Source organism: Daucus carota, chromosome 4 (assembly GCF_001625215.2).
Source record: "Daucus carota subsp. sativus chromosome 4, DH1 v3.0, whole genome shotgun sequence".
NCBI lineage: Eukaryota > Viridiplantae > Streptophyta > Magnoliopsida > Apiales > Apiaceae > Daucus > Daucus carota.
The window spans coordinates 47766472-47792316 of record NC_030384.2 but is presented as its reverse complement, the minus strand read 5'-3'; the positions used below and the strand labels follow the sequence as shown (position 1 = coordinate 47792316).

At 33.3% G+C, this 25845-nt stretch overlaps 4 protein-coding genes across 14 annotated transcripts; 1 reads left to right on the top strand and 3 right to left on the bottom strand.

The window, feature by feature from the left end:
- Positions 1-429: 429 nt before the first annotated feature.
- On the bottom strand, positions 430-3507 carry LOC108216146 (putative OVARIAN TUMOR DOMAIN-containing deubiquitinating enzyme 8). 5 transcript variants are annotated; one of them, XR_010291250.1, is made up of 3 exons: positions 3341-3507; positions 1369-3185; positions 430-1195 (listed from the first exon to the last, which is right to left on the bottom strand). XR_010291250.1 is itself a non-coding variant. In XM_064091728.1 (3 exons), the coding sequence occupies exons 2-3, from the start codon at positions 2914-2916 to the stop codon at positions 623-625; spliced, it is 591 nt and encodes a 196-aa protein (XP_063947798.1). In that variant the 5' UTR covers positions 2917-3185; positions 3341-3507; the 3' UTR covers positions 430-622. The 5 variants fall into 5 exon arrangements, 3 of the variants coding, with proteins under 3 accessions (XP_063947798.1, XP_017244318.1, XP_017244316.1); XR_001806046.2 differs by having other exon boundaries at positions 2210-3185; XM_064091728.1 differs by having other exon boundaries at positions 2899-3185.
- Positions 3508-4044: 537 nt separating this feature from the next.
- LOC108215936 (uncharacterized) lies at positions 4045-10819 on the top strand. Of its 6 annotated transcripts, none has more exons than XM_017388572.2 (7): positions 4045-4223; positions 5102-5311; positions 5408-5510; positions 8158-8213; positions 9735-9905; positions 10339-10470; positions 10548-10819. In XM_017388572.2, the coding sequence occupies exons 1-7, from the start codon at positions 4080-4082 to the stop codon at positions 10680-10682; spliced, it is 951 nt and encodes a 316-aa protein (XP_017244061.1). In that variant the 5' UTR covers positions 4045-4079; the 3' UTR covers positions 10683-10819. The 6 variants fall into 6 exon arrangements, 5 of the variants coding, with proteins under 5 accessions (XP_017244061.1, XP_017244063.1, XP_017244060.1 ...); XM_017388574.2 differs by having other exon boundaries at positions 4083-4223; positions 5110-5311; XM_017388571.2 differs by having other exon boundaries at positions 4088-4223; positions 4762-5311.
- A 2439-nt stretch (positions 10820-13258) lies between these two features.
- On the bottom strand, positions 13259-17702 carry LOC108218756 (ubiquitin-conjugating enzyme E2 36). The gene is made up of 8 exons (XM_017391850.2): positions 17551-17702; positions 17409-17436; positions 15679-15765; positions 15126-15184; positions 14456-14497; positions 14298-14371; positions 13692-13789; positions 13259-13527 (listed from the first exon to the last, which is right to left on the bottom strand). Exons 1-8 carry the CDS (start codon positions 17587-17589, stop codon positions 13490-13492), a joined length of 465 nt encoding a protein of 154 aa, XP_017247339.1. The 5' UTR covers positions 17590-17702; the 3' UTR covers positions 13259-13489.
- A 1778-nt stretch (positions 17703-19480) lies between these two features.
- LOC108218755 (uncharacterized) lies at positions 19481-25307 on the bottom strand. 2 transcript variants are annotated; one of them, XM_017391847.2, is made up of 10 exons: positions 25150-25307; positions 25008-25035; positions 23510-23579; positions 23348-23379; positions 22763-22810; positions 21884-21928; positions 20912-20992; positions 20759-20847; positions 20580-20630; positions 19481-19711 (listed from the first exon to the last, which is right to left on the bottom strand). In XM_017391847.2, the coding sequence occupies exons 1-10, from the start codon at positions 25186-25188 to the stop codon at positions 19688-19690; spliced, it is 507 nt and encodes a 168-aa protein (XP_017247336.1). In that variant the 5' UTR covers positions 25189-25307; the 3' UTR covers positions 19481-19687. The 2 variants fall into 2 exon arrangements, with proteins under 2 accessions (XP_017247336.1, XP_017247337.2); XM_017391848.2 differs by having other exon boundaries at positions 23510-24290; positions 25150-25259.
- Positions 25308-25845: the final 538 nt, after the last annotated feature.

Genomic DNA, 25845 nt, shown 5'->3' with positions numbered 1-25845 from the left:
ATTGAATGGGACGGTTAGCCAGAGATAAAGATGTCCGAATCATTGTAGGAGCTGCTATTGCTAGAGTGGGGATGGACGACGGTAGAGCCTTATCTTGCAGAGGTTCTAAGCTTCAAGGAGGTACTACTTGGCTCTATCAAACAAAGACAACAAGTAGATGATGCGGAGGATCAGGTGCAAAACAAACTTTATGGCATTTTTCTTACGGCCTTGTAATTGCATATTAATGTTTAGTGTTCACAACGTTTCAACTTTTTTCAGAAAACAATCTGAGAACCAAGCAGCTAATTGATTGGCTACTACACTTACTGATTGTGATTAATGAGGAATACTTATTTGTTTTTTGTTTTATTCAAGACATTTCCAATAAGGAAATGTTATGGGAAATCTCAAACCATGTTAAAAGGTATGGAAGGAGTAGAGTCAGCAGAGAATAACAAGGTATGAGTTGATAGCCATACACATAGTTAAATCGGATATACACAAGTTAAACAAAAAAGCTGTGTTTGCTCTTCAAGGCAGACTCCAATCTATACCCTAAAGTGGGCCTATCAAGTAATCAAACTACAAACTAAAGGAGTTGATCTCAAATTATCGCATCTAGTGGTATTTTTTAAACATCCTATTTACCAAAATGGATATGCAACTGCACTTGGATGTAAATGTAGAACACGCACTTGAAAAATTGAATCCTCCATCTGCTCACTTCCTCATTCTGTTCTTCAGTTTTGCTCTCTTCCTCGTTTTGCTTTTTCTTCTGTTCTTCCGTTTTGCTCTCTTCCTCATTTTGCTTTTTCTTCTGTTCTTCCGTTTTGCTCTCTTCCTCATTTTGCTTTTTCTTTTGGCTTTCCCCCTTGTTGCTGTGATTTTCCCCACTTTTGTTCTTCTGTTCTTCTCCCTTATCTGAAAGGGCAATCACAATCCTAGGCTCTGGCTTTAAAAACTTTTTTCCAATTGCATAGCCTGGAAGTAACACATATTTGTACAGCCACCACATGAATTTCACAATATCAGTGATTAGCTTAAAATATGCAACAATCTTGGTCAAAGACTCATATTTCTTTAGAAATTTTTCGAGCCTCTTTAACCATTCTGGTTTATCGTCATCATCTCCACCTTTATGGCCATCATCATCATCTACAGCTTTAACCCTAAACCGTTTCTTCCCAAAAATATTCAGTGGATCAAAATATGCCTACAAAAGGTGAAAACAATCAGGTATTCTCAAAAAAACAAAAAACAAATAAGTACAAATCTCATATGTGACACCAAATCTCCGTATAGTTACTTAATCGATTACCAACTAAATCAGTTCAAGGGAAAACACAACAAATTAAACTGGATATTCAGCAAATTGTAACAGAATACTTTGAGGAATTATTCCAAGCATCAATCACCAGGACATGATGGTTTAAACCCTGGGTTTTATCAGGCATATTGGGAAATAGTAGGAGATGACGTGGTGAAGTTCTGTCAGTCGTACTTTGATACAGGAGAGCTACCAGAAGGTATAAACCGGACTTTAGTGTGTTTGATACCAAAAATTAAACAACCCCAACAAATGACTGATGTTAGACCGATTTCGCTTTGCAATGTTTTGGTTCGAGTGTTATCTAAAGTGTTGGCTAATCGACTAAAAATCTGTTTACCAAATTTGATCTCAGACAAACAAAGTGCTTTCGTTAAAGGACGGCTGCTTACAGACAATGCTTTGATTGCATTTGAATTAAATCATTACATCAGGAGGAGATATCAAGGTGAGCAGGGAGTAGTTGGTTTTAAAATTGATATATCAAAGGCCTATGATAGGCTAGAATGGAAGTTTCTTGAAGGAATGCTAAATAAATTTGGATTTAGCAAGATGTGGATAGAAAGGATAATGAAATGTGTGACGACGGTTTCGTACAGTTTTATGCAAAATGGTAGTGAATTTGGAAATATTCAGCCACAACGCGGAATTAGGCAAGGGGATCCTATCTCCCCTTACTTATATATCTTATGTGCAGAGGGTTTAAGTTCGATGATTCGAAGCCATGAGGACGCAGGTTTATTAAATGGATGCAAGATTGCTCGGGGTGCACCGTCAATATCTCATCTGTTGTTTGCAGATGATTGTTATTTTTTCTTCAAAGCAACAACACAGGAAGCACAGAGTATGAAAAGTATTTTGCAGAGATATGAGAATCTATCTGGGCAAGCAATAAATTACAGGAAATCAGCAGTGGTCTTTAGTCCCAACACTGTGGCTTCATGTAAAGAACAGGTGTGCGGCATTTTGCAGGTGCAAGAAGTAATAAATCTGGGAAACTATCTCGGCCTACCAATGTACATCGGGAGAAGTAAGAACAATGTGTTTAAATTCCTGAAAGAGCGTATAAGTCAAAAGCTCCAGAATTGGTGTAACAAGTCGATGTCAAAAGGTGGTAAATTGGGTCTACTAAAAACTGCAGCTCAGTCAGTGCCTAATTTTTGGATGAATCTTTTTCTCATCCCAGATGAGGTTTGTAATGACATACAAAGACTTATGAACGCATTCTGGTGGGGAAATAACGGCAGGAGTAAGGGGATTCGTTGGATGTCTTGGGAGAGACTATGTGAAGGAAAATTTAATGGAGGGTTGGGTTTTAAAGATTTGAAACGCTTTAATGTGGCAATGCTCGCAAAACAAGGATGGCGATTGTTAAATGGCGACAACCCGTTGGTAACTGCTCTGATGAAGGCAAGATACTTTCCTACGACGAATGCAAAATTGGGTAACAACCCAAGTTATATGTGGCGTAGCATTCTTCAATCTCAAACAATTGTGAAACAAGGTAGTGGGCGAAGGATTGGGAACAGGGAAGATACTGAGGTGTGGACAGTTCCTTGGCTACCATGCGTGCATAACGGATACATCACCTTGCCAATCAAGACCATCCATCAAATGCTGCACTTCAGCAACATCCAACCCATCCTTTCCTCGGTACAAACTGCCAAACCCAAACCAAAATCAAATCACAAACAAGCACCAAATTCAATTGAAACAACAACACTAAAGCACAACAACACATAAGCGCTCGATAACCGGAGCCAAACTGAGAAATAGCAACAGCATGATTCTTAATCTCAAACTCAACCCCCCACCATTCTTGAAGCACAACTATACCAGCAGCATTCTCTTTGCCAACAACATACGCATCAAGTATCTATACACACATTAATTTATCGATCAATATAATTAACTCATAATGCTTCATTCAGTCATATACATTATAAAAAAAAACCAAAAAAATAATTATGTGGGATTTCAAGTAATTAAATTGCAAAAATAAATGTAAATAGAGTATGAAATGGAACTGACATTGTCATCGCGGTGAACCTGAAGTTTCTGGAACGGAGAAGAGGCCATGGATCGAGTCGTCGCGAAAGCAAAAGGCGCTAAAATATCGGGGAATAGGGTTTTAGGTTTAGGAGTTGCAACGAAGGGCCTGGAAACCCCGGCCATAGCCCTCGTGTGAAATTCAGAGGTTTAGGGCAAAATTAAAAGCTTGCGGTGATTTAGTGGTTTGACCATTAGAATCTATTTTTGGTGTTCGATAGTTAGCGGGTTGAAATAGAGGTTTGAGTTAAAAAAACTAATTTAAAAAAAGTTTTTATGAGGAGTTTTTTGGATTAGAGATTTTGGTTTGTGTCAGAAAAAACTAATCAATCAGTTATTTACCAAACAGTTTTACGAAAAACAACTAATCCATTCTGCTAGTCAAAATATCTAATACAATCAGCTGGTCAAAATATCTAATTCAATCCGCTAACCGCTAATCCCGTATATTTTTCTACTCACTTCTACTATACTATTCACTGATACAAGAAACATATCTTTGAATATAATAGAACTAGTGAAAAAAACACGAAAAAATAATAAATAAATTTTTTTAAAGATCCTTTTATTTTACAATTGTTATTACAATATAAAAATTTATTATTAGTTATAAAAAAATTAGGAGTGAATCACACATATAATTATATTTCAATTTAATTGATTTTTTTTTTATGAGCAATTGGGATCGAAATTTGTGTTTAATTTAAAGAGTATCGAGAGAATGGAAATTTTGGTACTCTCTTCTCTTAATTGGAATATGAATCCAGTGACTCAGTATTCATTTATTGATCATATAATAAGGAGGCTTGGATTGAAGATGTACCCACATTGTGATTTTCTAAGAAGGCCGTTACGATCGTTACTGGTAAGCCTATCAATTACACCAAATTTATCTTTTTACAAAATATGGACTACTATAATTTTTGAAATTTGAATGAGTTGTGGGTTGTATTTGAATGACATCCGTATAAACATAAACCCAGTTTCAGTTTAGGGTTTGGCGTGTGTGTATACGGAGATAATCGGATATCATTAGTATCGATTATGGCGATATCATCCGTATCAGCTGGGTTCAGGTGGAAATTTGGTCCGGTACGGTGGTCAACAATCACAACGCAACCGTCAATTTACTTTCTTGGTTCTAATTTTATTCCTAAATTTACTTTAGTATTGTCCAATAATACAACTCCTTTCCTCGATTATAAATCTATTCCAAATTCTAGATCGATAATCAAATCAAGTTCCAATGCTTGTTTTCAAGTTTGCAATCTTTTCGATTACGATAATTATCAAACTCACTATTATTTTCGTAGAATGCTGGCTTCTTCATTAGTACTTTTAGCTGCTATGTTTATGTCTTTATTCTTTCCCCAACATCCTGTATTTGCTGTTTCTTATGGTAGAATGGGATCATCTTCCGGGTCTAGTTCTTCGTCGTCCAGTTCTAGTTCCTCATCAAGGCCTTTTACGACTAGTTCTAGTTCTAGTTTGTCATCGAGGCCTTCTAGTTCTAGTTCATCATCATACAGAACAGATTATTGGTATATAAACTACGATGATATGAGGTGTAGTGATTGCAACGATGATATGAGGTGTAGTGATTGCAAGTGTTACAAAGGGAAACGTATAACTTGTACTAATTGCAGTTGCTTTAAAGAAAAAGAGAGTGAGCGCAGTAATAGTAGTAGTGATGTTAATAATGGCATCAACTTATTGATTTCTAACAGTCCTTGTAAATGCAAGTGCCACAGTCCTTGTAAATGCATGTGCCACTCTGCCACAATTGATAAACCAGCCTGGGTTATAATATGCATAGTGTTTGTACTTGCTGTAATCGATGAGGGCAAGCGTCAAAATTATATTTCAGAAGATATAAATAAAGACAATGTGCAAGCATCTGATTGCAAAATAGAGGTGGCGGACATTAGATGGGGAAGTGTGCTTATGGTTCAGGTTTGGTTCATTCTAGTTGACAAATGACTTTGAATTGTCTATTACTATATGTGTGTAATTCTTAATCTTTATCTGGCTATGTGTGTTTATTTTAAGGTTGGAATTTTGGACAAGAAGCGAGAATTGCAAAGGAAGTTAAATAGAATTGCCCGAACTGCAGACTCCTGCACCATAAGTGGTTTAAACAACCTTAAGAAAGGTATGCATTCTTTTATATATACAAAAAGGTGTGGACTTCATATAACTTAACGCTATATATATTATATATATAGGGAGATGGTCAAATAAAAATCAAAATTAAAATAGAAACTAGAAACTAATCTAAGCCCCATCAACCTAATCTAATGCCCCCCTTACGCACCACACAGATATAAAATGCACCATACCATATAAAATCCCCTCCGCTAATAATTTGATTTTTTCCGTTGATTGGTGAGTTTTTTTTTTTTGAAATATGACTTACCTGGTTTTTACCATCTCCCAACGATTAATTTGCACATCATATGTGTTATATTTCGAAGTGATTTAAAAAAAGATATATTTTAATATCTAGTTTCTATTTAAACTAGTTTCATGATATATAAATATATGGTGAGTTCCGCTTCAAGCCGTCTTAAGTTATAAACCTACAAATTTTTGTTCAACATGTATGTAACATAACTACTTGGGTTCAACATCATTTATTATATAATAATTTAAATAATGCACATAATTTTTAACGAAAATATTTTTAACATGTTATAATTTAATAAAAAAACATTTTGGAACATTTTTTTTATTAAAATTGGATTTTTTTTATGAGTGTTCAACGGATATATATGGGCTGTTTGGCTTGAAGCTTATCATTCTGTCTATGAGTATTTGTCGACCCAACTTATAACTTTTAAGTCGATAAGTTAAATTTAGTAAAGATGTAACTTTTTTCGACTAATTTGTCTTTTTTGCTTTTTGATTAATTTAAATTTCAATATATATATTTTTAAATGTTATTATGATATATAATTCATGAATTAAGATAATTATATTTAATAATTATTTATTTTAATTTAATTTAGTAAAATTACAAGGTGATTTAAAAGTAATTTTTTAAGGTGCCCCAAATGGCACAATAACTTGAGTTCAACATCGTTTGTTTGAATCTCAATATATAAAATAATTTTACATTTGTATGAATAATAAAACAGTATCAAATTGATAATATTTCATATTTTTGTACTCTAATTTGGTCTTGGTATACCCTATAAGAATAGGAAATAATTATTTAATTTTTATTCAACAAAATTTTAACTACGGTTCAACAAGCCCGTGTATTAAACAAACATAATTTCATATTTTTATACCTTAATTTGGTATTGGTGAACCCTAAAAGGATATCATAGAATTAAATTATATGTGTTCAATATAAATTTCAATTATTAGTTAACAAATGATGCTGAACCTATGTTGTACAAAAAAAGTTTGTAAATTTGTAGGATAAAAAAATTGTATTTAATCCTGTGCCTATATATATATATATATATAGAGTTGGGTTCAATGGAGACCAAAAACTTTGGAGTCCTTAGAGACTACAAGATCTACCGTTAAAATAATATGGCAATTAATGGACATGATCAAATATTCTTTATCCTGCATTTCTTGTCCAGCATTTCTAGCAATGTAATATTAATAATTTACACTATTCTTGTCCAGCATTTGTAGTAAAGTATTAATAATATTCTTGTCCTGCTTTTAGTTTTAATTCAAAACTATCTTTATAATTTACACTATTCTTGTCCAGCAATTCTAGTAATGTAATATTAATAATTTGTCCCGCATATTTGTGATATATCTAAGTGTTATTTTGTCTCGCAACAAATTCTATTCGTTGCAGGATAATACCAATGAGTTCTGTGCCAATCATAGCAATGTCCAACTACATCTTTGTTTTGTATGCAATTATTATTTTTATTTGTTAGGATTTCGGTGATTGAATACCAATATTATGAAATTATTATTTTATGTTATGCATGATTTAGAGGTACCGCTTGTTGTCCACCGATTTAGAAGTGCAGGACAGGATAGAGAGAGAAAACAAATGTACAGGACAAATATCTGCGGCCCTTGGATGTGTAAGAAATTGATGTTTGTGATTAAGTCTCTAAAGCCTCCAGAAAATATAGTCTCCATAGAACTTTCTTCTATATGTATATATATATGTATATATATATGTCAGGATCAAATACAAACTTTTCTAACGTGATTTGGAAACTGTGAACTTGTTTTCTTCAGCATATATATAATGTTAGTTTAACATTGAAATAATAATTTTTAATTTATTGAGTACACAGAATATTAATTTTTTAATATTTTTATGGAGTTTATCAATATTTAGGGTATAAAAATATGAATTATTTGTTTAATAAAGAGTGTTTTGAATAGTAGCTAAATTTTTATTGAAGAAATATTATATAATTCTCAACTACATTCGAGGGTTCACCTATACCAAATTAGGGTATAAAAATATACAACATTATTTATTTAATATAATTATATCAATCATACCAATGTAAATATATTTTACATATTTGGATTCAACAAAAGTATAACTATTGTTCAACAGAAGTATATTAGATCCTCCCTGAAAATGACTATACCATTTGCGACTAGTTCACTGAATGAATAGGTTTAGTATGTGATGTATTATTTAATATTTATTGCTCACCGAATATGTGAAGTTCAGTAAGATTCCAGATGCTTTTCACAAGGATAATTATTTGATAATTGTCATTCTTTTAGAAACATTGCATTCTAGCAAACATTTCTGTGGTGTCCGACTTCTTTGACGTTCCTTTATATTTTGGTTGCAGAAGTGGTGAAAGCTCTACTTGAGCATCATGATTCTTGCCAGTTTGCTTATCTCTTTGTAAGTTGCTGTATATTCTATTCTGAATATATGTCTATTTGGGGTCATTCTTATCCTTGAAGACTAATTTTCATTAGTTCTAAGTCGGTTTTTTAATTTACCCGCAAAGAAAAGCTGGTATATTGTAAGCGTCATACTTAATGGCATTGTGTTTTGCAATTAAACTTTTGAAACTAGACACTTTACGACAGTCAACATATCGCCCATCTACAGCTGCAGATCTGCCAATGGGGGCAAGTACTTCCCATGTGTTTCTGCATGGTAAATGCATGGTAGGCATATTTATGTAAAGTTACATATGTATTTAATGTAAAGCTGTAATTCGGGCTGGGCAGCTCGCGAGCTCGTCCAGCTCGAACTCGTTTAACTGGGCTCGACTCGGCTATGAGATGGCTCGACTCGACTCGTGAAATTAAACGAGCCGAGTTTGGGTAGCAATTTAGGCTCGATTAAGTGTAAAATTAAACGAGCAGTCTCGCCCAATTTGTTAAAACCGGCTTGTTTAGCTAAATGAGCCGACTCGACTCGACTCGTGAAATTAAATGAGTCGAGTTTGGGCGGAGGTTTAGGCTCGATTAGTTAAACGAGCCGGTTCGACTCGACTTGATTAACCTCGGCTTGAATTAGACCCGACTCGAAACTCGGATAGCTCGGCCTACTGACCACAAATCCAATTCTTTCCCTCCTTGTTCACTTTCTCATTTTTTTCTTGCTTCAGATATTTTAACTTTGCCCCCTCTCAATATTTTCTCCTTTATTGGTACAGTTTTCCGCATCTTATGCATGCTTCTTTATACATTATATATTTTCATCTTCATTTCTTTGTATTATATCTGTTTTCTGTTTTTAGTTCTATGTTTACTTGGTGCAAATTAGTCATTGATAAACTACTTTGCTGCTACGCTATAATATTATAAATTTCTTGTTTGTCCCATTAAATAAATTTTCAAATGTGTAAAATATATGTAATAGAAAAATGTTCTCTTAATCAAATGCGTAATTTCATTTTGTCATTGGTGATTGTAATATAATATTGTATAATCAATAATATTACACTGCATATCAAATTAAGTAACTATGAACTTTATAATTATAATTTTAGTACTCTTTTAATTAATTTTAGCAGTATTTAATCTCCCTGACCTGATGAGGCTAGACCCGCTACTGGGGAACTGCCTAAACTTGAGTCAAATTGGCAAATACGCTCCGTTTATCTTATTTTGGAAGGTGGATTTTAGAGTGGTATATATGTTTTAATGTCCTGATGAGACTTTGGTACTTATTTTAATGTGCTGATGGGACTTTGGTTATTGTCAGTCCTTGTAATGTGTTGATGACTGGAAGTTTGAATATATCAAATTGAGTTGCTGCTTGCCTAGCACATATAACTGTTATGTTCTTCAACATGAGCGAGACATATGGATATTGCTGACCCCGGAGCATCAATATTAATATTTTTATGTTTCATGTTCTAGTTAGTATGTTTTTTATGCGCTCATATGAACACATGATATACTGTAGGCAAAATACGATGAGATGGAGAAGTATAGCAGACCATGTTTCAGAGGATTTCTTGAGACAGAGCTTGCAAAATTTGACAAAGAAGATGAGACGTTTTTGAATGTCGATGGTGTTATAGGTAAAAAAGATTCTGGAGGGAATTTCAACAGCAGTGACAATGAGTATTCAGTGGTAAATTCGACTCTGTATATGAAACCAATACTATTTTCCAGCTTAAAGATTTTGCAATTTTTTTCGATTAAAACTCTACAATGAGTATTATACTACTCCCTTCGTCCCAATTTATTTGTCATGTTTGACTTTTTTGGGTCAAATTGACCAAACTTTGGCTGAAATTTACATATATAAAATAATATGAAAAATATATTACTTTAAAATGTATTTTTTTCGATTTTCAAGATCATGTAAGAATATTTATTAATTAACAGTCAAAGTTTGGTCAATTTGACCACAGAGAGTCAAACAAGAGTACAAGACAGATAAATTGGGACGGAGGGAGTGTTTATCAATTGCTTGAAGTTTCAGTGTGCATTTATTGCAGTTGTACTTATTCTAGTAACATTATTAAGCCATAAACATTTGCGCTATACATTTGGTTATCCAGGTAACATTGTTGGTGCTTGCTGATGGCGAATACTGGATTCCATCGGTGAAGTGGCATACACCACTTGTGAGCAAGGCGGACGTTAAAATCGCACTGCAAAAGATTCGTTCCATCCGAATGAGCAATTTAGAGGTGAGTTTATATTGTACATTTCTGATAATATACTACTAGTATACAAAATTTTAAACAATACTTATTTACACATACAGGCTCTTGAGGTGCTGTGGACCCCACAAACGGAGAATGACAGTATATCGGAACAAGAACTTCGCAGAGATTTCGGACTTCTAATGAGACCTGTTAAGTTAATTAAGAAGCCGTATAGCCTACTTTCTTGGTTTTAATATGCCCTGTTATTAAATATATGGTACAATGGTAATGAGCATTTTCAGAGTTAATTAAGAAACCGTATAGCCTACTCTCTTGGTTTTAAAATGCCCTGTTATTATGTATGGTAAATAGCATTTTCAGGCATTGTAAATCTCTGGAAAAATAAAAGGTGACCAATGCTATTTTTCTCAAAATCTGCAAGGAATCTCATTCAAGAAATTGCACTTTAGTATGAGGGGCCTCACAGGGGTTGATTGATCCTACCACTTGACGCCTTTTAAAATTTGCCTGTTCCATGGATTCAGGGCTCGGGATGTCAGGATCAATATTCATATTTGTAATTCTCAAAGCTGTTGAAGAACAAAAAAAATGACAATTACACTGGATTCAGAAAAAAATGACTAAGGCTCCGGATTTTGGGTGAGGATGAAAAGAAATAAAAATATGACACCGGTCAACTTTACCGATTTCGATATCCCATTCAAGAATGCTAAATGCGCATAAAAGATGCTCGATTCTTTATAATGTTAGAGCATCTCCAGCAGATTAACTAAATGAGGTCCTAAGTTATAATTTTAAGGAATATGCACAAAAATTCACTCCAGCAGGGTCTCTACTCATTCCCTAAATGTTAGGATCCATCTCTCATTCCCCATAAATAGGTAATCCCTAACTCATTCCTCATTTGATTTTTAATAATATTCAACTCTTATCTTTTGTACACTCTTTCCCATATTTTTTTTGTTATCTTCTTGTTAAAAGAATTTGAATTTAATATTATAATAATAATAGGAAAACACAAATAAGGATCATTGTTGAAGTTGTCAATCAACATAGAGTCCCTATTTTTTAGAAGTTGAATTATTTATCATATATTTAGGGAATCTCTTTAGGACACTGCTGGAGATGCTCTTAGGGATGGTTCTTCAAATGTATATCCATTAAATAATGAAATTTCGAATATGCAGAATGTGTTAATAATATAGAAGTGATTTTGGTAAATTAATTTGAAACTAGGCGTTTATTCGTATGCTTCATAACGTTATTTCTCTATCACGTATAGGTAACAACAGTTTCCCGATTACAGAGTTAGTACTAAGCTAAAATTGTTTACACCGAGATAAATCATTATTCTCCAGTTACCAACACCTGTGGTCTTTTGAATCATCCAATGAACAAGTTTACTTCAAATCTGATTTTCAACATAAGTGAATGCTTAATTATAGAAAGATGTGTTGTGGATGAATTTATTGCAATTCTCGCAAGTAAATCAGCAATAATTCTGAACTACATCCTTTTTATGACGGTATAATTAAAATACAACATAAATATATAGATATTGCGCACATAAAAGAATGTGATTAGAACAACATCTGTTACATGGTTAACTAATAAATGGATATTAGTACAGGCAAGGATCTTCATTTGGCCCCAAGCGATGATGCAGTCATGCACTTTGTTATGTAAACCAATTCTACAAAATCCTTTGCTAAACAGTATTACCATGCAATATTATAGTCTATAGATACGTGAACTGGCTAGTTCCAACGAAAGCAGAAATACATAATTTCAAATATGTGTGCTTCCCAATCCAATAGAGTTATATTCCTCAACTTACAATACTTGAAGGTGAACCAAGCTTTTCCAGTCATGATTAAAAAATAGTTAATTGCAACTGAAATTCCATTAGATGATGCTTCATAAAAAACCATATCAATCCTGGAAACGGAAAAAAATTATGCAAGTAAAATTAGATAGTTCACTGAAATATAAATTTGAACAATTTTCTTACACTCGAGTAAAATTCCATTATAAAATAAACAGACAAGGGTCGAACAATATTTTCCAATGTGAGACTAGATACAAAAAAGCAAAAAAAATGTAACGACGCAGTGATAATCTCGGCATAGAGGTTCTGGGAGGAGAGACAGATATGCGGCTAATAAAGTGAAACGAGTAATGGGCGGGTAATTGATTAATCTGATTTGAAACTTTAAAATAGAAGTAATGGACTAGATTTGAAGATATAACAGAAAAAATGTTAATCTATTAATATTATAATAATAAATATTACATAATAAAAATATTTACAAAAAATGTGTTTACTTATTAATTTATACTTTATATATAAAATATAATTTACGATTGCAGTTGCAATTTTGTGATTTTAAAATTTTAAAATAACATCCAAATCGCAAATTAGCGATTTTTAAAATTTTGAATGCGAACTGTATGGTTGGACGGTTCGTTAGCTATGGGCCTTAGAAGGGCTTGAGAAGTTGATGCTAAGGTAAATGTACACCTAACAAAAGGACAAAACAGTCGAGTTGAAGGGGAGTGGCCTAGTTATCGGATTTAGCACTTGCTGTCCAAGGGCAAAAATTAGACATATATTCAACTCTAAATGGGGAATACTATCAAATGAAAATGAAAAATCAATATTTAGCGAAAAAAAGAAAAAAGAAGAATAAAATCTCACACCCAGTGAAAGTGATGAGAACTTCACCAAACCATGGAGTGCAGCATCAGCAGCCAAAAGATTTAATTTCTAGTTGCCATGCTGCACACAACTGTAGCCACAGAAATCCCAAACAGCTAATTTCATGCATTGCTATAAATTATAATGATATAAGGTAACAGAAGGAGGACACCATGCCGCAAATTACAGTTTTCAACTTTTCAATATCAAGGTTCTGAACGGGACTATCTATGAGCTAGTATGTTTTGAGAATATAAAATTGATCCTGTTCAACCCATCAGTGCTTCAATAGAGTACATTGCAGATTATGTTATTTTGGCGCCCTTCCATTGAGCAATTTCTTTAAGCACCACTAGCATACAAACGGGTCCACTCCTTTGCTGCATTATATGTAGAAAAAGATTAATCTAATGAAAAATGACATGGAAGGAGTGCACTGTATATATAAATTCACCACGAACTATGGCCATATTGGGCGCAAATAGTCTCTCTCACTTTTTCTTGATAATGTTAAGTTCCAATGTGTATAAATATGAAGAATTACCTGTCTCAACAGCTTCAGCCTCATTTGTTTTCCAATGCTTTGCAATATTCTCAGAGAGTGGGTCATCAGGATTCGGAGCACTCAGAAGGGCTTGAATGCTAATACAATCAAGCAAATCCAGTAAGTTAACTAGTAAGGATAAGACAAACAATATACCACCAATAATTTCAAATGGAATCCACTACCAAGACATAATATGACTAAAAGCTTCGCCCAAGGTGAACAATCTCTACCGCATAGCACAAAGTATTAAAACTCTTAGCTAAAATGTCTACATGGCACTTAGGTGGCATCTAGGTGTCAATTTTTAGAGAATATGTAAAAGTTTTGGACTCCAACCATATTCCCTTTAGCAAAAATTATAGATAACCATATTTTAATTGGCTATATTTGCTGAACCAACAAACCTTTTAGGTATAATTTTAGCTATCATATTATACATAATATCATTGGAGTCTCTACCCTCCCCTTTAGGTAAAAATTTACATAATCATTATTTTATTATATTTTAGCTAACAGTTTTTGTTATCACCCTTGGAGATGCTCTAAACAATATGGATATATACGGGCCGGGAAGATCTTCCAATAAATAGCCATCTATTTTACCTTAACAGTACGGTACGAATCTGAAGAGCAGGACTCCATTTGTCTTTCAAAATATCAAGACATATCCTTCCAAGCTGCAATACAGAAACCAATTCAATAAGAACATATACAAAGCTCAAATTCAACATAGTAGCTACTCGGGCTTATGCATAACAAACCTTGTCGATGTTAGGATGGTAAATTTTGGTAAGGAACCGGACCTGTGACGAGAAAGCATGAAGGATGAGTATGCGATCTAAAAGAAAATCAAACCATATCATCACACAATTAAAATATGAGGTCATAGATAATCAATACACAAGACCAATATATTCCCCAACAGAAAAAGAACTTCATACCTGAGTTTTACAAAAATTTCACACCAGAGAATCGTAACATTTCGAAAAACCTAACCAAAACCATGATAAAAAAGAGAAATACTGAAAAATATATGAATATGACACAATGACCTCTATTAGTTTACATGTTTGCCGGTCAGAGATGGCGACAAATTATGGACAAACTAATCATACTCTATAACATAGCCAGAATAGAGGTAATCTTCATACAGTTATTCCAGATAATATTATTTCTTAAAAATTTCAATATGCAACTGAACATGCTGATTGACATTAAACTGCCATGATACATCTATATCTAAACAAAAGAACAGGACCGGAAATAAAAATTCAACAGTTGCACATAACAAGAAGAAAAAAGTACAATAACATTAGATACCATAGTGAAGCTGCATGAACCAAGATAAAAAGCAAAGGTAAAACACCTTAGAGCTAACAATATACAGCTCCATGTAAATACTCTAGCTATTTCTGTGAAGTAATGGTATACCTTGGGAGCAGCCATTGGGTATTCTTCAGGCAAAAATAACTCAAGCTTAAATACCCCACCTGGACGGAACAGTAAAAAGGATTTCACCAGAAATGCAAGGAAATAAAAGACAGTAAAAACAACTACTTAAATCCGCCTTGAGCAAATCTAGTTTAGCAAGCAAAGAGGTTTAACAACTAAGTTCAATAACATTGGCTTTTTAACAACTTGTCCAAAAAAATTCAGTTGACGGTATCATATGTCGATTCGAAAGTAGGGCCACGGAGGGAGAAATGTATGCAAAATTGCAAATCTTGTCTCAACACCTAGGTGTTTCCACAAAGACCCCAACTTCTGAGAGCATTAGAAATTTTGCAAGATGTTGAAAATTATTATTTTGATTAATATAAAACAGTTATAAAATACCAAAACCTCTCAACAGAGGGATAGTGCTACAACTTAATCATATGACAAGGAAATCATTTGTACCATTTTGAACAAAATTCAAAACAATTTTGAGTTATTGGCTACTAAAAAGATACGGTAGCAGCAAACATCCGAGCTAATCACTTGCCTTCATATGGAGATTGTGTTGGCCCAAGAATCATGACATTGAAGTATCGCATATTATCCTCAGATGGCGATGCGCTTATTCCAGGCGCTGCAATAACAATAAACAGCCAATTTCAATACATATGTAAAATCAAAAACGTTTTTATTCTGGAAGACTATAAACATCCTTAATAAAGAGCAATCTTACTTGATATTTAGAAAGTGCATTGTATTACATAAAAGCTTAATATGATTTGATTGACCTTCCCAAATCTTAATGGTTGGATCAAATTTTATTTCATGAAGGAGCAAAAAGCTGCTAAAAACCAAGAAGGGCGATATCAAGGGGCTTGCGAGTTTTAAAGCAATGTGCGTATTAAATTAAAAGTCCACACACATACACACTGAATACACACACAAACACACATATAACAAACTTATGGAGAAAATTATATTTTCATGACAGAAAGTTCTGAAAAATAAACCATTTTCTCTCATAAGAATATAAAAAACATATATAATCAAAAGCATTAGGTTGTGACCATACTTAATGATAAAATTGACCACCATAGAAAAAACCAACAAATGCAAAAAACACGGGGGACCTCCTCTCCAATCTTTAACGCAATGCGCGCAGAAAAAAAATAATTTTTTTAGGAACTTATACAAAAAAAGCTGTAGACCTGAATATTGAGTGAGAAAAAAGCTCAAAATTAAAGCATAATCAATACTTTTAATTAATAGATTATGGGATTTTATTTGGAAAAAAAGGATCCAACTCAATAGTCATACAATAGAACCAGTACAACAATTAGGATAGTAATAAATGCGAAGAGAAGCAGACTACATAAAAAATATTAAGTTGAGAGTTTTTCTATTAAAAAAAAAGGAGAAGATCTGAAGATTAAACGAAAAGAAATATCAAAGCTCAGGCAAAATTAAATAACAAAGATATGGTCTTTTATTAAGAAAAAAGAGGAATCAACTAAATTAATGAAATAGTAATATATAGAACCAGTTAACCAATAAGGAAAGTAGTAAAAGCATGAAGGGGCAGATTAAATAAAAAAGATTATTTAACAGTTTTTTTAAAGAACGAGTTGAAATTTGGCAAAGAAAAAAGCTTAAAACTCAAGCATAATCAATAATTTTAATTCATTGATATATGGCAATACATTGAGACAAAAAGGATCTAACTGAAGTAGTAATGCAATAAAACCAATTAACCAATTAAAACAGTAAAAGAGATAATCAACACATAATCTAACAAGAAGCAAACAACGGTAGATATAACATTCCCAGAATTCTACAATTATTAATTTCAATTTTGTTTACTATTTTCCATTTTAATCATATCCCCCTCATTCATTTCCGTTCCTAGCAGATTAGGAAACAAACAAAGTAACTTCCAAAATTAAGCAACAAGTATTGAGCACATTTTTGCTCAATTTTTGTGTTAAAATACAGCACTTACAGTAACACATCAGTACATATACCAAATCTACAAAATCATTCACTACAATTCACTGATCCAAGCCATTCACATAGCTAACAAATATTTCACAAACATAAAATTAAATCAAAATCCAACAATCAGCTAACAAAAACATGAACATAGAAGCGCGCGCACACACACAGAGAGAGAGAGAGAGAGGAGAGTGAGGGAGAGAGAGGGAGGGAGGGAGGGAGGGAGAGAGAGAGCGAGAGAGAGAGAGAGAGAGAGAGAGAGAGAGAGAGAGAGAGAGAGATAACCTGGTTCGCTGAGAAGACGCTGAGTTTCCTGTAAAATTGCAGAAACAAAAAAAGCAAAAAATGCCGATTAAAGCCTAGCTAACATGAATTGAGATGTGCACATATAGATACATCGATAGATACAGCGATGATCTAGACTTACTTTGATGATGCGACGAGGAAGATTGCTGCTATTCGCCATTTGAGAGAGAATTGAATTGCAAAAAGGGGCTTTTTTAGATTACAAACTACGCAAGGGTTTCACTGCAAAGCACTGTTATGCAGAGATGCGGATGCATTTTATATTTACTGTTCGGGTCGGGTCGGACTGCCCCGTTTCAGATAGTTGGTGAAATTAAAATATTTTGAAAAGTATAAAAAGAAAATCCTGATACAGATAACAAGATATATCACATATTCTTTTATGTCATTATGAGTTGTACATTATTATCACAAAATGGCTTTTATTAAAATATAAAATATGCTGTCAATCATAAAATCAAGATACGGTTGTTAGATTAATCTTATCTCTGTCTAAAATAAACGAAAATAGAAAGAAATGAAAATTTAATAAATTATCCCATTCTTATTATTTTAGTTTCTACTATTATTACTAGTTTAATAATTTTTATAAATTACTCATAATTTTTGAAAAATTATGAATTATCTGTAGAAAATAAATATTACGTATGGTGACAAAGTAAACCATTCAATGGATCTTGAATTTGCATGAAGCTGCTCTGGAATATCTAAAGTTAAGGACTTGTGAAGTTATGAATACTAACTGAAGTTTTATCTGTTCTCTGACATTTATATATGAACAAAATATATTACAGGACATGAGCACTACAAGAAATGCGAGTAAATTCAACCACAAAAAACTGGTCGCTTTTAACTAAATTGGACTGCTCGGTCAGTGATCATATACGCTGGTCAGTGCAAACAATTATATCAAACATAAGAAATTAATCATATCTATAATATTGAAATCATGAAATTACACTTAATAATTTAAATCGATCTCGTGTTTCAAAAATGGTGAATATAAAATGGGGGAGTGTTAAAGAGAGGAAAAAGGGGGAGTGACTGACCGCATGGAAATGTTTATTGGTGATGGGGTTGCTAATTTGACACATGTAAATTCAACCACAGTAGAATTTAATATTTTCGACTGAAAATGGTTAAATATATCATTTACGATTAAAATTAGTCACATGAGTGAAAACTGTTGAATATATTATATTCTATCATAATTAGTTGTCTTTATTATTTTCAAACCGCTTTCGTTGAATTAACTGTATTCGAAATTTATTTCTAAATAAGCGGTAAAATTCCCGCAAAATACATAAATTCGACTGATATATATTCCACCATTCCCGATCGATATTTTTCATCATTCCCGGTTGAATTTAATAACATCATCTCTAATAATTAAGTCGGAAGTTTCCCTGCTCATCTTGGCGGGTTGCAGTATTGCTCGTCTTGGGGGGTTGCAGTATTGAATTTGACTGATGTCGGCTAAATTTATTTACAAAAACGACTGTGTAAATTCAACCACACATAAAAATAACCAACTATTAATGGTCTTGGGGGGTTGCAGTATTGAATTTGACTGATGTCGGCTAAATTTATTTACAAAAACGACTGTGTAAATTCAACCACACATAAAAATAACCAACTATTAATGACCGCATCAAACTTGAAACGATACCAGTCAAATTCGAGCTTGACTTGAATTTTTTTTGGTTTGGTACGTAAATTTAACAATGTTCCTGAAAATAAAATTGTTATTACTGGTAAAAGAATAGGTGGAGCCAAACCGGCCAAAGATCTTGCATATTACTTATTAGCCATTGTTACAGCCAGCAGCCACTTTGACAAATACCCCTGAGATCAGGATCAGTTTCTTTAGCTCTCAAGCTTGATGTTTTAGTTTAGTAAATCAGCCACCAAGTCTAGCTTGAAGGGGTTCTTCAGTAAATTGTAAGGATGACCAGATTTCATAATGTTTACTCTTATGATTTTAGCTTACTGTTCCAAAAAGCTACGGTACTTATAAAACAGTTGTACTAGTACTTCTAAGGAAATTCATGGACAAAAAAAAAATAATTTTTTTATTATACAAATATTCGCCATCAGATAGTGAACAACAAGCTTTCTCAAGTAACTCGAGAGACCTGTTAAAGTACTTCGATGACTATTCAAACTGTATCAATGTTACAAGACCAAATCACTCAGCAAACCTTATCCTCCTCCAGGTGTGCTGTAGCTTTTGCGAATATTTCAGTGGAACGACATTGTCACGCACCAATGATAGATAATATCTGTCAACAAAAAAGATGCAAATGAAAGCTTCATTTGTTCACAAAGAGTTGCCTTTTGTATTTGTTTATGTCTGACAATCTTTGAAAATCGATTCTGCATTTAGAAATTAAAACAATCCGTGCTACAGTCAATGATTTTCTTATGACACTATATGAGGACAAGTTAAGAACTTTGACAGTTGCTCCCAGGACCAAAAAATCTGGAAGGTAGCCCCAAAAATATCTTATAGCAATCCAATGCATTAAGTTCAGTTAAAGTTCAAACTAAGAATCCCAAACCTTCAGGCCAAGTGCAGCTTATTCTTAAAATCCATGTGTGCGTCATACAAGAGTTCACAATTGACATTAAGAGGTCAAATCCAATTTAATGAACTTAACAGGAGGTAGAGAAATCCAAAATACGAAGGTAACATCATAGTGAACATAGAGTTAAATTTAAAAAGCATCCATTTGGGTGATGACAAACCACTCGAGTGGAGTGGTCCTGCCATTGGACTTAGAATGGTCCAGAGATGAGAAAGATCGTGAGAAATATGTTATTACACGTAGTATGATGGTCTTTTGAATCAAAAGATTTGTAAAGGGGAGAAGTCTCTGTAATCGTGAAATTAGGGCATGAGCTTCAACTGAGGTAGGCAAGTAACAAATGGGAACGAAACCCATTTTCTACAAGTTACAGCTCTCCAACTTTATTATAATGAGCTGTGGGTAAGAAGGGATAATAATTTGGTGCCACCCAATTCATTTGGTGTAACCTTACATCAAAATAGTGTTGCATTGGAGTGAGTTTTACACAAAAACTTGCACTACTTAGGTGTTTTAGTGTTGAATTGTGGGTGCTCTAAAGACAGAACAAGGTGTTACCTACCTTGTCGGTAAAAAGTCGAAATGCATCCGCTTCCATTGCTTTATCAAATTCCTAAAAGCAACAAAACACCATATATTAATGTGTATGAATTGATGTTATGTAATCAGTGTCTTATTAATTTATCACTACAATACGAAAAAGTTAATGGTTTTGTCTATCTTTAGCATATCAGTACATACACTTTCAATATCTGCAGAATTTTCTATTTTGCATATGAGTTTCTGAAGCTCTTCATTCTTCAAAGCATCAATAACTTCACTCGAAGAAGCTGCAATAATATAATTTAGTATATATGTAAACTTTGAATGTTATAAAAGGTTACAGAGGTATACCTATGGACTCAAGTTGTGACTGCTGCAACACTATGCTTGGTTCATCAACAAAGTATGGCCTTTCAACATGCGGCTTTGGAGCTAGAAAAGAGAAGTTGTAGATGAAGAACAACTTAATCAGAAACAAATTCAAATTAAGAACTTCACAAATATTAATATTAACATATGATGAAATATAGGTGCTACAGGTTCTTAAACCTAGTTCTGTTAACACGCCCGTAAGCAAACTAATATTATTAGAGCATTGCCCCGCAATCCGCATAAGCAAAGGAGGCCCATTTCTCTCAAGTAAAGAAACAGAAGATCTTGGACTAAGCAAGATACATTAGGGATGTGTAGAGAAGGATGTGCAGAAAACAACAAAGAGTGCAATGCAGTTCACTTTAGACTAAGCAGCACCGAACAGAAGTCAAGTGTAACAGTATAGTATTTATAATTTGGCATAACTCATAGTTGAAATAGTAAACCACCTTCACCAGATATGTGATACAATGTTGTCCCAGCACAACTAGTGGATTTTTTTAAGGCAAAACCCAATATAAAAATCCTATATCTGAATCAATGAATGCCAAACTGTTTTTACAATGGATCAAAGGACCGCCTGGGTCAACTACCATTCCTATGACTAAGCATGGGTTCTGCTTTTAAATTCTTGTTCCTGTATCCCTTTACAAATATAATTATCAGAATTAAAAAGTTGAATTTGTTGTCGACATATATTTATACATATATCTCATAACTAATTCACTGAAATGAATATCATTTATCGTGAATACACATATAGTGGAGAACATAAGCAAATGCATGTTTTGATAGGTTTTCCAAGCTGACCGATCCCATTACATGATTATCCATGGTGAATTTCAGTTTACATAAAAAAGAAACCATATGATCATAGCACCAAAAATAATATTCTCAACATTTTACAATAAATAATACTAAAAATTAGAGCTCAAGAATAAAGACTCGTACCAAATTTTTGCTCTGCAGGTACTGCCTCCTTAACACATGGAATTTCTGCAGTATTTGATTCAATCAACATCAACTTACTACATAAGCCTCAACAATTTGTGCTACTAGAATCAGATATGTGCTAATGTGAATGGACGCATTACAACTTACAAGGACCCATTAAAAGACCTGACATTGACTCTGGTGTCTTAATTCAATAGAAAAATGTTAGATTAAAAACTTTAGAATCCAGATTAGCATATCCAACTTCCATACAAATAAAAGATGTGTAAACCCATAAGAAACTTGGTAAAACAACCTCAAGTCCTCAACCAAATCATAGGATATGCATGTGATGTTAGACCTGCACAACTAGTCGACCTTAAAATAAACTCAACCAAATAATGGGATATGCATGTGATGTTAGACCTGCACACCTAGTCGACCTTAAAACGAAACCTGATATTATAATCCTATGTCTGCAGAACATTAATTTAACTGACAAAACAGGCAAAGTATCTATGAAACATATTGACCAGCAAAGAGTACAATTATTCTCGAAGCTATAATGCCTGATTCTTTGTCGAGATCAACTATACAGATCCAGAAAATAGATAGCATATCGGCATTAGGAAAAAAATGTTTATATTGACGAGCAGCTATAAATTTAATTGATCCAAAAAATTTACTGTCTGTCATAAATGCAAGTAAAGAGAACATAGACAATGCATACTTATTTAGTATATCGTTGGCAACCAATTTCAATCATGATTATTGGTGATGGTTCAAGGTTTACAACAAAAAGTCAATAAAAGGTACGTATCTTCAAGTATGATATCTGTCAACAATCTAAAACAAAATAAAAGCAAAGATGTAGAGTTTAAGGAGAAAGACCCTCACCAATTTTTTCTTCTGCGGGTACTGCCTCATCCTTAACGCATTGAACTTCTGTAGATTTGTACAAGTCAAAATGAGCTTTATCATTAAGTTACCAGCTTCCCCTTAAACCTTAACGTGGTAGGAGGGTTTAGTTGAATCATAAATATTTAGCATTTCCTTCACCCGACAACCCATTGTTTGGGATAAAAGTGTGGATCACTAGATCCTGTCTCTACAGATAATATTCAGCCTTATTGCCCATATTAAATATTTTTAAAGAATATCAGATTTACCAGCTTAATTTTACGAGAACCCATAAATTAGTCATTAACTTGCGTCTAAGTTAGACTCGAGTGTAGTCATGTGTGTGTGTGTGTTACACAGACCAAACCAACTAATTCTAAAAGATGAACAAGGTAAACAAATTCTGACACTGCAGTTTCAAATTGATCGAAAAATGCCAATTCTAATCAATTACTTTTTCACATACACAATGCCATTACTAATAAACACAAAAAACAAAATCTTTATATAACCCACATACATTAGCAATTCATATATACAGAATCAAAAAGCAATAAACTCGAAAACCCATAGAAATCCCACCTTTATGTTTCTTGAAACAACCCAAAGAACAGCTGCAAAATCCACAAAATCAAAAAAATAAGCAAACCGCATCTCAAGATTTTACTAATAACCAAGTCCTGGCCAAAAATTAACAGATAAAAAATATATTATGAAAAATAAGAAAGAAAGAGGGGGGCTTACTAAGGAATAAGACAAGCAGGGCACTTGTATTTTGAGTCAGCTTCTTCACATACTTTGCACTTCTTCTTTGCTGCTCCCACCATTGACAAGAAAAAATTATCAGCTTATAAGTTGATTTGTTTCAGCTGTTTGGGGCCGTTTCAAGAGGGGAGCAGGGGAGAGAGTAGAGCGACAGTGGTGTTGATTCTAGAGGGACAAAAGTTGGGCTTAAAGCCATTTAGTTGGGCTTAAAGTCATTTTTTGGGCCTGGGTGTTTTTGTTGGATGGGTTGTTTTCTATTTGATAATGGGCTTTATGTGTTTCATGTTGGAGATAGAGGGCCTGCTGTTGCCACTTGCCAGTAACCTTATTGCAGAAAGTTTGCAGAAAAACTTTCTCCACGAACCAGCATGAAGAACAATAAATCAAAATAAATATTAAAATAACTGAATTAATAATTTTAAAAAAGTAACTGAATTAATAATGAAATAAATATTCTAATAAGCTATTGAATTCGATATCAAAAGATACATTGATCTTTATGAGATATTGAATTCGACATTATTCTGTTCATCAAAAGACATCAGTTCAAATGAAAGAAATCAACCATTGAGTCTCAGACATGACTACATTATACTGCAGCCATTACAATGTCTTGCATAGCCACCATACCATTGCCCTGGTGGCACCATTTCCGGATCATATTACTGTCCGTAAGGCGGCAGTGGTGGTGGAGGTGGAACGAACGAACTCATCGGAGGATAATTATAATTAAGACCGCCACGAAACAGAGGTGGATAGCCTGCACCATAGTTCATGTTTGGCTGATAATTGTCTCTACTGTGCAATGTACAATATTTGTCATTGCATATATCATCCGGGACTTCTTTTGCAGGATAATAGGATATGCATTCTACAGTTCCTGGAATTTATTGTGGCTTTCACAGTTGCTAAATTTTCTTGATTATTTTCAAAAATATGGAACAATGTCATTCGCAACCTCGTTTGCAACGTCAATAATATGAAAATTAACTATAATCTCAATTGCAACTGATCGTATATTTGAAAATGGGTCGCGCTCAAGAGAGAACCACTCCTTAAAATAGAACCATAGAACCACTAGGGTTCTGCAACAGAACCCTAAATTTTAAATAGATTTTTAGGATCTAAATCTAAATATATGTTTTTTTCATGTTTTTTCATCGTTGTGTGTGTTAAAAATAATTTAAAAATATAATCCATAGATATTGACATTTTTTTTGTGAAGTTCTGCTGCAGAACCCTTGCCTAATAAGGTAAGGGTTCTATGGTTCTCTCTTTAATGGTTCTCTCTGGAACATGACCCATTTGAAAATATATAAATCTAAAAACATAGATATTTTCATAAATTTTCTAATAATTAGTTTTATCTTAAGACCTAGCTTAACTAATAAGGTGATATGAAAGTAATTATTTTTACACACACACAGAGAGAGAGAGAGAGGAGAGAGGGAGGGAGAGAGGGAGAGAGAGAGATAACCTGGTTCGCTGAGAAGACGCTGAGTTTCCTATAAAATTGCAGAAACAAAAAAAGCAAAAAATGCCGATTAAAGCCTAGCTAACATGAATTGAGATGTGCACATATAGATACATCGATAGATACAGCGATGATCTAGACTTACTTTGATGATGCGACGAGGAAGATTGCTGCTATTCGCCATTTGAGAGAGAATTGAATTGCAAAAAGGGGCTTTTTTAGATTACAAACTACGCAAGGGTTTCACTGCAAAGCACTGTTATGGAGAGATGGGGATACATTTTATATTTACTGTTCGGGTCGGGTCGGACTGCCCCGTTTCAGATAGTTGGTGAAATTAAAATTAAAATATTTTGAAAAGTATAAAAAGAAAATCTTGATACAGATAACAAGATATTCTTTTATGTCATTATGAGTTGTACATTATTATCACAAAATAGCTTTTATTAAAATATAAAATATGTTGTCAATCATAACATACGGTTGTCACGTAAATCTTATCTATATTTAAACGAAATTGGAAGAAAATGAAAAATTAATATATTAACCTATTTTTTATATTTCTGTTTCTACTATTATTACTAGTTTGATAATTTTTATTAATTATTCATGATTTTTAAAAAATTATGAATTGTGTTTAGAAAATAAATAGTACGTATGGTGACAAAGTAAATATTATGAACCGTTTTATTGTACATGCTATATTCGAACTTCTTTAATAATAATTTCATAGTTTTGGTAGAAATCATAATTTTTCTATCGGTTTTTATCAATTCTGCATAATTTTAATTTTTTTAGTCCCAGTTTCTTCCATATTATGTTGTAAACGGGGAAAAATGGA

Coding starts and splice junctions, on each gene's coding strand:
- LOC108215936 (XM_017388569.2), top strand. CDS start 4,403: ATGGCGATATCATCCGTATCAGCTGGGTTCAGGTGGAAATTTGGTCCG. Junction 5,511..8,157: donor TTTAAACAACCTTAAGAAAG/GTATGCATTCTT, acceptor TTTTGGTTGCAG/AAGTGGTGAAAGCTCTACTT. Junction 9,906..10,338: donor GTGACAATGAGTATTCAGTG/GTAAATTCGACT, acceptor TTGGTTATCCAG/GTAACATTGTTGGTGCTTGC.
- LOC108216146 (XM_017388827.2), bottom strand. CDS start 3,484: ATGGCCGGGGTTTCCAGGCCCTTCGTTGCAACTCCTAAACCTAAAACC. Junction 1,196..3,340: donor AGGTTCACCGCGATGACAAT/GTCAGTTCCATT, acceptor CACCTTTTGTAG/GCATATTTTGATCCACTGAA.
- LOC108218755 (XM_017391847.2), bottom strand. CDS start 25,188: ATGGCGAATAGCAGCAATCTTCCTCGTCGCATCATCAAA. Junction 23,580..25,007: donor GCGTCTTCTCAGCGAACCAG/GTTATCTCTCTC, acceptor TGGTGGGAGCAG/CAAAGAAGAAGTGCAAAGTA. Junction 22,811..23,347: donor TTGTTTCAAGAAACATAAAG/GTGGGATTTCTA, acceptor ACAAATCTACAG/AAGTTCAATGCGTTAAGGAT.
- LOC108218756 (XM_017391850.2), bottom strand. CDS start 17,589: ATGGCGAATAGCAGCAATCTTCCTCGTCGCATCATCAAA. Junction 14,498..15,125: donor ACCCAATGGCTGCTCCCAAG/GTATACCATTAC, acceptor TTCTCGTCACAG/GTCCGGTTCCTTACCAAAAT. Junction 13,528..13,691: donor GGCTGAAGCTGTTGAGACAG/GTAATTCTTCAT, acceptor CATATAATGCAG/CAAAGGAGTGGACCCGTTTG.